At 39.3% G+C, this 12,883-nt stretch overlaps 1 protein-coding gene across 1 annotated transcript; it reads left to right on the forward strand.

Moving 5' to 3' along the window:
* The first annotated feature begins 379 nt into the window (after window positions 1-379).
* LOC128133909 (mannan endo-1,4-beta-mannosidase 5-like) lies at window positions 380-2,484 on the forward strand. The gene is made up of 5 exons (XM_052771427.1): window positions 380-757; window positions 839-1,033; window positions 1,175-1,297; window positions 1,406-1,608; window positions 1,743-2,484. The coding sequence occupies exons 1-5, from the start codon at window positions 380-382 to the stop codon at window positions 2,233-2,235; spliced, it is 1,392 nt and encodes a 463-aa protein (XP_052627387.1). The 3' UTR covers window positions 2,236-2,484.
* Window positions 2,485-12,883: the final 10,399 nt, after the last annotated feature.

The following is a 12,883-nucleotide window of genomic DNA, read 5'->3' on the forward strand; positions in this document are numbered from 1 at the left end:
GTATCGAACGAATAAACCATATATGTACTAAGTAACTTTTTTTTACTTTGAGAATGAGGTAATTTACTTTCCTTAACCGGCTGACGTTATATATCAAATAAAACTGAAACGAAAGATATATACGTTAACAAAAGCACATCTATACATCCATATATACGATACAACAATGGTACAACAATGGTTCGTTACTTGCTTGTCCCATAAGTCTTTTTGTTATTAATAATAATATTATAACCGCCGTAATGCCCATCTTGTAACACACGAAAACGAGGCTCAATTCCTGCTCTCTTGCCTTTCATCAAATATTTTTTCGATTTCTATATTTAGCAAACTTATTTACCTACGACCCATTATATATAGCATCGTTTCCCAACAGCTTATGCATTCAGACTTTCGACCAACAATGGCTTCATTCATCAGAAATTCCCATCTTTCATGGAGCGTTCTTGTGGTTCTATGCATGGCACTTCTTGTCTCTTTTTGTGAAGCTAGGGTTCACAGGGGTAAAGGAAGCGGCTTTGTTCGAACCAAAGGACCTAACTTTGTTCTCAATGGGTCCCCTTTTCTATTTAATGGTTTTAATGCGTATTGGATGATGAATGTAGCCACTGATCCAAGCGAGAGGATGAAAGTTACTCAAGTCCTACAAGATGCTGCAAATGCAGGTCTTTCTGTATGCCGAACATGGGCTTTTGCTGATGGTGGCGACAAAGCTCTTCAGATTTCACCAGGAGCATACGACGAACGTGTTTTTCAGGTATCAACAAACATGTTTCTTAGCTCATGTTTCCTTCATATTGTATGGTGTTCTTACATTAAACGTGGGTTTGGTTTGCAGGGACTAGATTTCGTGGTGGCAGAAGCAAGAAAATATGGTCTTCGGTTAATATTAAGTTTTGTTAACAATTACAAAGACTTTGGAGGGAGACAACAATACGTTAACTGGGCAAGAAGTTCTGGCGTTCAGATCAACAGTGACGACGATTTCTATACCAACCCAATAGTAAAAGGGTATTATAAGAACCATGTCCAAGTAAGTAAGCGTTCAACAGCATCAATTGTTGAGAAAAAGTTGAAGAATCAACATCAATAATGTTTTGTATTTTTTATATATCGATCGACCTAGCTTGTGTTTTCATACCGAACTTATATGCATAACGATGACTGCATGCAGAGAGTTATAACAAGGGTGAATACTATCACCAGGATCGCATATCGTGACGACACCACAATCATGGCATGGGAACTCATAAACGAGCCCCGCTGCCAGGCTGATTACTCTGGAAGAACAGTTAATGTAAGCGACACCATGTAAAGATATAAATTACAAGAATCTTTAAACATTACCTTATAAGGAATTGTAATTTATGAATTCTGACCACGACATACATGCATTTTGCTGCAGGTTTGGGTTCAAGAAATGGCTTCCTTCGTCAAATCATTGGATAGACACCATCTATTGGAGGTTGGCATGGAAGGGTTTTATGGTGACACAATGCCTGAACGAAAGCAGATAAACCCCGGTTACCAAGTTGGAACTGATTTCATCAGCAATAATCTTGTTAGGGGAATCGATTTTGCCACCATACATGCATATCCTGATCAATGGTAATATTTTATTTTTTTGGATAACATTAAACAAGAGCATTCATGATCTATAAATACAAAAAAGCCATATATATATGCAACTAAAAGAGCTAGAGTATTTAAGGTAAGTATTCAAATTTGTGGTTATGCTACAGGTTGTCTGGACAAAATGAAGAGTCACAGATGGCATTTATGCAAAGATGGATGTGGAGTCATTACCAGGATTCAAAAACTATCCTTAAGAAACCACTTGTGATTGCTGAATTTGGGAAGTCTAGCAAAGATCCAGAATATAACATTAACAAAAGGGACTCCTACTTGAATGCTGTTTATAGAAACATTTATATGATGGCCAGAACTGGAGGAACTGTTGGTGGTGGTTTAGTGTGGCAGCTTATGGCGGATGGAATGGCTTCTTACTGCGATGGATATGAAATAACCTTGTCAGAAAATCTATCAACAAGCAACATCATTTCTCAGCAATCTCAAGCCATGAGCACGTTGTCTCAATTGCTAAGAATCGCATCTGAAAATGTTCCTTCCGGCAAAAATCATAAACTCCAACTTGATCATATTAAAGGTCGACGTTCCTCTAAGACAAACCATCATCATCATCACCATGCTCACAACCAAAAGGCAATGCCTTGACAATGTGCACAATTGAAGGATGGGATTAGAATCAAGATCCTCTTATCGTATTACTGAAAGTGTCAATTAATTTCTTGCGGCTTTAAGATAATTGTCAAATAGCCCGTTATTTATTGATTCAATTAATTCTAATGAAATGCTTCTTTCTCGAAAGAGATAGTTCCACATGCAAGGAAAGTCTTTATCAACACACACTTATGTTCATGTACGTAATTTGAATGGAAACTTTAAATATTCATTAACAAAACGTAGTACCTGAAACCCTAGCTTTTATAATGATTAACAGAAACAACATATAAAAAATAGGATAATAAAAAAAAAATTGGAGAGCCCACACTTGCTGACGTATTTGAGTTTTCTATAGAGTGAATTGTCTGTATTGAAAACTGGACCGACCGGTTCAAGCGTTTCAACCGGGAACCCCCGTATATAAATACCTGATTCAGATGGAAAGACCGGTTGTTCAAAAACACGTAAAATATGTTCAATAAACCGTTAAAGTAGTTCTATGACCAATAAAAACTAAGATTTATTTAAAAAATAAGTATTTTTCCTATTTTCTTAAAGAAATAAGAAAATAAGGCAACTAATAGTTAAATATGATGCTTCCTACTATTGACGTCATTCGCGCTTCAATTAACATTATCCTGAGTTTTATAAAATATTACGTTATAAACTCGTATATTATACGGTTGACAAATTAAAATAACTTAGATATATAGTAACAAAACATATTATGTTGTTTTCTCATATTAAGTGGGCCAAGTTAAAAAGAAGAAAAAATAGATAAAATTACCAAATTTACCAAATTTGTAGAGCACACACATTCTGAAGTCGTTGAGTTTTTTTATAAAGTCAATTGTCCATATTTTGAAGGCCGTGCCAGCCGGTTTAATTAGTTGAACCGTAACTGGCCATATATACAACCAGTTTTATAAGGTGGAAAGACCCGTTGTAAATGTATTGGTCAAAACCGGCTGACGAAACATCCCAAAATATGAAGGTAAAAATTTCATTTTTAAAACAACCAAAATATTCATTTATCCTTTACTCAAATCGTTAAAGATAGTTTATATTAAAAAAACAGTTATCAAGGAACAATCTCAAATTCTCGAGATTGCGGAAAATATGGGTGTATGCGTTGCGATCAAGCAGACCTTTCTCTTTCGAACCAGAAGGACTTGAAACCATAAACAAGACCTTTCTCTTTCGAACCGGAAGGAGTTGAAACCATAAACAACAACTGTAAGGATAAAACTTAGTGAGTTCCCTCAAGTACCACATACCATAGATAACATACGAGTCATACATATCAAACATGCAATAGAAGGTGCTATGTGCCAAACGTAGTCTTGCCATTATCCCACGAGCCGTATCACGGTCTTTTCTTGCCATGTCGGGGGCCAAAACCTTGGGTCTTACAGACAAGTGCCAGGAGCCACCTGCTGGTCTTCCATGTAAGCATCACAGACACAACAACCATACAATCAACAACTAACTATCTACTAAACTGCATGGGTGTGAACCCTGGTCTTGCATACTGATTTTCAAGGAGCTACCTCCAGGTCTTTTATATAAATGCCAAGGGCCACCCACTGGTCTTCCTATAATAGATAAGCCTATAGGCCGGCATTGGAGCCTTCGACCCATAGTATAATGAAGAGACTCACCTCACACAGCTGAAAACCACGGATAAAAATCTAACTTCAGATCCGCTAAAATCCATGTGCTATAAAATACCAAAATAACAACCTATTTATAACTACATCCTGAATCACACAAAGAGTTCAGATTATGGTAAAAGACCTTTTTTTTCCTTCCTTTATGTTGGCCCAAGGCTAAGGGCCAATCCAAATGTACAAACGCCCAAAATACAAAGTATACATCTAAGGCCCAAATATGGCCCAATTTTCCAAATAGAGTCCAACCCCTTTCATGGTCCTTTTCCCAATAAGTCCAGCAAAATCTCAACAGCCCAACCCATGAATTCTGATGGCCCAAGACAACCAATCCTACTCAAGCCCAAAACTAAAGCCCAAAGAAAAGAAACCCATCCTAATGAATACGCAGGGCGTACTCAGCCTGTACACTCAATGTACTGCATGAAATGCTTGTAAGTGCAACGTACAAACTTGTACGCCCAGTGTACTCACCAACATGACCTACTTTCCCATTTCAGCTCTTAACCCATTAAGACTTTGATTCAAACTCATATTTCACTCCCTCAAGGTGGTTAATCACATAAAGTTGCCAAATTTATGTGCATGAGACCAAAACCACCATAAAGTTTGCACATTTATGCCCAAGGAACCCTTAATATGACTAGATCTAAAAGGCTAAGCTCCAAAAACGACCTTAACTCCCAATTACCAACCAAAAAGGATCAAAATGACTAAAAACATGCCAATAAGTAGATCTAAGAAATGAAATGTCAAGGTTTGAACTTGATACATCACAGGCCGCCAAAATAAGGTGCTTAAGCTGGATCTCAAAGCCCTCCCTCAAAGAATGAGTCTTCTGCTCTAGATGCACAAAATCCTCCACAAAAGCTTCACAAGAGCTCAAAATCACCAAACATAGGCTAAGGAACGAATTAGGGTTTTCAAGGGTGAGGAGGCAGGTTAAGCAAGGCAACAAAAGGCTAACTTATGGCTTAAATAGGGTACAACCCTCAAATTTAGGGTTTCTTGCTATGTACCCCTTAGTACGCTTGGCATACTCAAAGAAGAATCGCCATCACTTAACCCTCTACACGCAACATACTTGGTGAGTATTTCTCGCGTACTCGACCAAGCTTCAAATATCATGATCTTCAATTGGCCATAACTCCTTCGTCTTAAGTCGGTTTCCAACGAACTTTATATCCATGGAAAGGTGTCGAGAAGACCTACACATCTGTAAAATCACCCTCGCCTAAGAACTTCCAAAAAAACCAAAATTCATAAAGGAACGAGTTATCAAATTACAATTAAACCCTTGGGCTCCGAAACTCAAACATACACTCAGATTACTTAATCTATAACTCCCCCATCCAAAAAGGGCCAATACCCTCCTTCCCTAACGCCCTAAGCCTTATGATAAATGGGCCACTACCCCAAATAATGAAATGATTCGAAACCGATTGTTACAACTGTCCCCCACTTAAATTAGATTTTGTACTCGAAATCATTGCTTATCATTCCCGGCACACCATACAACTTGAACAACACAATCACAACCCCAAGCATATAACAACCTTCCCAAAGGCAACCGACCCAACCCTAGCAGAATTCTCCAACCCGAAGAATAATGAATCCTTAATCCCATGCAAAAAACCAACTCTACTTTCCCCGAAACCTGAAATATCGAATTGGTCTGACTCCTCGACAGACCGCCCATACTAAACCACTACCAGGCCAAGTCCCCTTTGAAGTCCAGACTTAAACAAAACGCTTCCAACCCTTGATTAACTCCACACACGAGTCCCAAATCACTAGTATCGCCCTGACGTATCTCGATGCCCCCTAGCTGCTTTCCAAAAGTAGTCGAGACATCCTTGGTCCCAACTTATCTACCAACTAACTGAATCAGCGGATTCACGGCCGGTTGTTAATTCAAAAGGCACATAGAGTCGCCCATGCGACTTCCGAATGAAAGCCTCAACTCACAATAATTTCTCTAGCTATCCTGCGACTTATGGCTCCAACCAATTATAACAGCCCTAGAAGACTGACGCTGCCAAATCCAATGCTAAAAGTGAATGTTACATGACCAATTGTAGTCTTATATTGCAACCGGCCTCCAACGACCTACCACTTCCTGATTCCTTGCGTGATGTGTCCTTCCCATAGTCTTACGAACTGACCCACCCTGGTCTAATCCATCTGAAGAAATCCATGACCAATATGGATTTGCAACACCGTTACCGCTGAGTAAGGACTGATGAATGCTATGAGCCACCCCACAGTCTTACAACACTCCTACACTAACTTCCTACCTAGTGAATGCTACGGGTCACCCACAGTCTTACAACACTCCCACATTATCAGCCAATCTAGTGGATGCTACGGACCACCCCGCAGTCTTAAAACACTCCTATCTTTCCATGGTCACCACATATGGTGTTACCACTCATCTATCAAACCATCCATACTCCTCATGGGTCGCACACACCTCAGACTACACACCCAATTTGGGGCTCAGGTCATGCTTGGAACTCCAATCTAGATCCATATATAAGCTTGCTATCCATCACCAAGAATACGCTAACCAACCGTTGAAAGTTTTCAGAACTCCTAACCCACACAATCCTTAACCCACACGACCACTAGCACCGCCTTTCTTCCCGACGGGGATGTGAAACTCATCCTAGTTTCATGACAGATTTCACTCCTGGAAATATGAACTGTTCTCCCGCACTTCGATTCAACGAATTTCTCCCAGCCTACAAGGTCTAATGGATTCCCAATCCATCTTTCCTCCTTATGGTCGAACCATCGACAACCTACCGCTTACCAAAACCATTGTTCTGTCACTAGTCCATCCCAATGTTCACACAACTCTCGAAATCCATTGAACACTCCTCGAAATCGCAGCAAATCCGACAATCCTAGACACTTTTTGTGACATCCCCAAATTCACACCCAGAAAAGACCGATTTAATTTATGCTTTTAAAATAATTTCAGAGTAAATCCATTGATTTAAAAGAGTTGCTGAATTTGTCCCCAAAACAATACATGATAAAATATGGTTTATCAAAGCATTTCTTAAAGAAATATATTTTCATTATATATCAAAACTCGGGATGTCATGTTCCGATACAGAACAAAAGCATAAACAATACAACATAGACCTTACACAGTTATATATATATATATATATATATATATATATATATATATATATATATAACTACTGGTCTATAAACAAAAACATCATCACAAGTTCTCCAACTTATGCTCTCGCACCACTACCTGTAATACAAAGAAACTGAGTGAGTCAGGCTTGGGAGCCTGGTGAGCATACAGGGTTTTCAACCCATAATAAATAATTATATTTAATTTCAGCAACCAACGATAACTCAATTACTCATTCCCGTTATCCTCACTTTACGTCCCTAAAACAACAGCTATCACAACGGACCTAGTCTAGGATTTTTCAACAGGATGAACATCACTACAAAGGGGTTTCCTCGACAATAGATGTCCTAAAGGAAACCATGAGGGGGATATAGTACACTGGTGAACATATCGTTCACAACACCTACAGGTTATGAACCTGCCAGCCTTAGCCTGGACAGTCTACAAAAAGAGCCCGTGGTTGTCATCCATACTCCGCTAGATGACTAGATCAACAACAACATCGACTCCTCTCATCATTTTTATCTCATCACACGTCACTATCTACCCATGTTCTATCCAACATATTTGTAGATAAAATATACTTGTTTATATACAGCTTAAAAACCTGTATAACACATTCATTCAATACTCATACCACATAACAAATTGTATATAATCACATAGCACGTATTTCATAGAGTATAATTCATATATGTGTATTATAACTACACACTTACTCATATCATATATCTAATACATTCATTAATACATGTATTAAAATCGTTTATACGAAAGAGACTATGCACTCACTTGATAAGACGATGCTGGAACAGCACTACGACTCTTAAAGCAGTATTCTTTGGTGAAACTGTGATCTCTTCACACACCGGGCTTCTCACGGGCAGAGCGTCGGCTCGAAACTCTTTTCTTAACGGGATCTTCGGTGCTTCGGGACTCGCTGCAAGTCTCGGGATTGATACCGAAGCTTCGGGGGTACTTCAAGACGACTAGAGAGAGTATCGGGAGTGAAAGAGTGAAATTAAAAGGAACAACCAAACCCGACTACCCCTTTAACTTCTATTTATAGTGCTGAGAAACTAGGCTCACGTCGTGAGCCACTTATGCTCACGTCCTGAGCTCAAATATCTCATTGCGTTCGTCATGGCCACTTGCCCTGGAAGGTGCCTATTACTTGCTCACGTCGTGAGCCACTGTGCTCACATCGTGAGCTCTGACACAGGTGGAAGTTCATGCCCCGAACTTGAAAAATTCATATCTTTTGCATATGAGCTCCATTTTCGACATTCATTATATCCAAACGTAGGTGAGATTATGATCTACAACTCTCGTTTAGACTCCGTCGGCTAAGTTTGACTTTAGTTTTTATTATATTATTTTTAGTAGGCCGGGACAGGAAAACTCTGTTAGAAATTCATAACTCCTTTATCCGACGTCTGTTTTCGTGTCTCTTTTTACCGTTGAAAAAATATCGACGAGATCTTCAATTCTTGTTTAGATTGTTCCAGCTAGAAATCGCTCGATCTCATATTTGAACTTTGGGCTGCATATCGCTAAGTCGAAACATCGAAAAATCATAACTTCCTCATACGAAGTCAGATTTAGACGTTCTTCTTATGTACGCTCTCGGTTTAACTTACTCTAAGACTTTCATTAGATCACTAAGGCTAAATATCGCTCTATCTTAAATTCACATTTTACGTCATTCTGCGTCGTGTCGGTTCTGTCGCGAAACTTCGACAAGTTATAACCTCTTTATTAGAACTCGGATTTCAGCATTCTTTATATATTCAGAATACTCGTAACGACCACTACAACTTCAAAAATAGATATCGGGCTTATCTAAGATTTCATTTTAACTCATATTTTATCCTTAATTCATTTAAATCACAACAATTAAGCATAAAACACATAATACTCAAATAATACATTCTTATTATTTTAAAACGGGTTACAAAGGTTAACCTAGACTGTTACATCATCATTAATGCCTAGCCTAGAAACACGGGCGTTAGAATTCTCTCCCCCTTAGGATGATTCCATCCCCGGAATCACACATCAACAAACAAATGCAGATAGTGACACATCATGTCATTCTCTGTCTCCCAGGTGGGATTTGGCCCATTCATATTTTTCCATCGGACAAGCATTAATTTGACCGTCTTGCATCGCAACTTCTTAGTATTTTGGTCAACTATTGCCTCTGGTTCTTCAATTAGCCTCTTATTTTCATTAATTCTTAATTCCAAAAGTGGAATCATGTCGGGAACTTCTCCCGTGAACTTCCTTAGATAACACACATGGAAAGTGTTATGAATTCCATTCAGTTCTTCAGGTAATTCGAGCTTATAAGCTTGGTTCCTAATCCTCTGAAGAACTTTAAATGGTCCAATAATCCTTGGACTTAACTTTCCCCTTTTTCCAAACCATATAAGTCCTTACCACAGTGAGACTTTTAGCAAAACCGAATCTCCAATTTCAAAAGTCATCAGTCTTCGCTTGTTATCAGCATAACTCTTTTGACGATCCTAAGCTGCTAACATTCTCTCCTTAATTATTTTCAACTTTTCAACAGTTTGATGGACTATCTTAGGTCCCACAAACTGCTTTTCCCCAGCCTCAAGCCAATAGGACGGCGTACGACATTGTTGTCCGTACATAGCTTGATAAGGTGCCATCTTAATGCTCGAGTGGAAACTATTATTGTAGGAAAATTCTACCAAAGGTAAATGCTCATCCCAGTTATCTTGGAATTCCAGGGTACATGCTCTCAGCATATCTTCAAACATTTGTATCATTCGTTCACTCTACCCATCAGTCTGTGGATAGTAAGTTGTACTGAAACACAATTTGGTACCCAATTCCTCTTGTAGACTTTTCCAAAACCTTGAGGTGAAACGACTGTCACGATCTGATATAATCGTTAACGGAACACCATGAAGCCTCACGATTTCTTTCATGTAAGAATTCGCAAGCTTATCCATAGACCTTTTCTCACTAGTAACTATGAAGTGCGCACTCTTAGTGAAGCGATCAATGACCACCCAAATCATGTCGTGACCATTCTTTGTTCTGGGCAGTTTAGTGACAATCCAAGGCAATGTCTTCCCACTTACCCATCGGTAAAGGTAAAGGTTCTAAACTCCCATATGGTTTCTGATGTTGTGCCTTAACTCTCGCACATGTCATACACTCGGCCACATACTTTGCAATATCGAGCTTCATCGTCGGCCACTAGTAATAGAGTTTTAGGCCCCTACACATTTTAGTGTTGTCGGGATGTATCGAGTACATGGTTTTGTGAGCTTTTTCCATCAGAAGCTCTCTTATTCCTCCTGACTTGGGCACCCAAATTCGATCTTGGAATACCTTCAGTCCGTGAATATTTTTACCGAACACTAACGTTTTGCCCAAACGTTCTTCCTTTCGGTCATTCTTCTTAGAAGCTTCTTCTTCAGATTTCTTTATACTCTCCACAATTGTCGAGACAACTTCTATTCTCAACGCTCTTGGCCTTTTCCTTTCAAGATTGACTTTCCGACTGAGAGCATCAGTAACAACATTTGCTTTACCAGGGTGGTAAAGTATCTCACAATCATAGTTCTTAAGTAACTCTAGCCAGCGTCTTTGCCTCATATTAAATTATTTCTGGTTAAAGAGATATTGGAGACTCTTATGATTAGTTAAAAGTTTTCACTTCGTGCAATACAGGCAATGCCTCCATAACTTTAGAGAAAATACTACCGTTGCCAACTCCAATTAATGAGTGAGGTAGTTCTTTTCATGCTCTTTCAGCTATCGAGACGCATATGCTATCACCTTTTCTCTTTGGGTCAAAACACAACCCAACCCAACCCTAGACACATCACTATAGACAACGAAGTTTTCAACTCTGTCGGGTAAAGAAAGAATCGGTGCCTCACATAGCTTCCTTTTCAGCAACTCGAATGCTTCTTTGTGCTTATCACTCCAAGCATAAGTAGCTCCTTTGTGAGTCAAATTTGTTAATGGGTTAGCGATCAAAGAAAAGCCTTGGACAAACCTTCGGTAATATCCGGCTAATCACAAAAAGCTTCGGATCTCCATGGGACTTTTCGGTAGTTCCCATTTCATCAGCGCTTCAATCTTTGCTGGATCAACCATTATCCCTTCTTGGTTGACCACGTGACCCAAGAATTGGACTTTTTGAATCAAAAAATCACATTTGGAGAACTTAGCATACAACTTCTCCTTCTTCAAGACTTCTAACACTTCTCGCAAGTGTCTGCCATGCTCCTCTTGGCTTTTCAAATAAATTAGAATGTCATCTATGAACACTATCACAGATTTATCAAGGAACGGATTACAAACCCTGTTCATTAAATCCATGAATTCTACGGGAGCATTGGTTAGTCCAAGCGACATAAATAAGAACTCATAGTGTCCATATACTGTTATGAATACAGTCTTCTCGATATCCTGCTCTCTCACCTTCATTTGATGATATCCTGACCTAAGATCGATCTTCGAGAAATAGTTTGAACCTTCTAGCTGATCGAACAGGTCATCAATCATTGGCAATGGATATCTATTCTTTATCATTGCCTTATTCAGCTCTTTATAATCAATGCACATCCTCATACTCTCGTCCTTTTTCTTTACGAATATCACTGGAGCTCCCTAGAGTGATGAACTCGGTTTAATGAAAACTTTGACCAATAACTCCTGAAGTTGCATCATCAGCTCCTTCATCTCTGTTGGTGCTAATTGATTTGGTGCTTTTGCTATTGGCGTCGTTCCTGGTAACAAGTCTATACGAAATTCTACTTGTCGATCAGGCGGTAATCTAGGAACATCTTCGAGAAATACTTCCGGATACTCACACACGGCAGGAATGCTCTGCATCTCATTTTTCCCCTTCTTTGCATCAATGACGAATGTCAAATACGATGTACATCCTTTGGCCAAAAACTTTCTGCCTTTCATTAGAGAAATGATCCCAGAATTCACTCTGCATTTTTCCCCATACACCATAGATGAATCTTTCCTTGGCAGGTTTACTTTTATAATCTTCTTCTTGCACAGTATTTCAGCATCATTGACACTAAGCCAATCCATTCCCAACACGATATCGAAACCATTTAACTCAATAGGAAATAATTTCTCGTGGAACTTATTCCCATTCAAATCAATTAATACGTTTTTCATATGATGGCTAACAGGTATAAACTTGCCACTAGCAACTTCGACTAATAAAGCACTATCTAGTCTATCGACAGGAAAAGCTAGTTTTCTACCAAATTCATGCGGAATAAAGGATTAGTTGGCTCCAGAATCAAATAAAATTTGGGCAAACAATTTGATTACGAGAAAGGTACCTGAAGCGACATCAAGTTCTTCCTTAGCAGCTTCTAGTGTCATATGGAAGGCTCTCTCCTTCGGCTTTGGTGGAATGTTGGGTTTTGCTGCCTCCTTCTTTTTCGGACAATCCCTCGAGATGTACCCCTCCTCACCACACCCATAGAATACTTTCTTGGTAATGGTGCATTCGGTTGCATAATGCCCTGGCTTTCTACATTTGAAGCATGTGGCTTCCCCGCCATATTTCCCAAGATGCTTCTTCTTGCATTTGTTGCACCATTTCGCTTCGCCTCCTCCACCTCCTCTTGAACCGGATTTCGAGAACTTATTCTTCTTGTTGGACCCTGAAGGCCCATCAAACTTCCTCTTCTCACCAACCTATGATCTCTCCAGACCCTTCTCCCTGATCTGAGTCTCAACATTCTTAGCAGCCTAGATGTCAACTTTCAATGAGGTTGCTTGCTTAACC

The sequence above is a fragment of the Lactuca sativa genome, chromosome 4, assembly GCF_002870075.4.
Source record: "Lactuca sativa cultivar Salinas chromosome 4, Lsat_Salinas_v11, whole genome shotgun sequence".
NCBI lineage: Eukaryota > Viridiplantae > Streptophyta > Magnoliopsida > Asterales > Asteraceae > Lactuca > Lactuca sativa.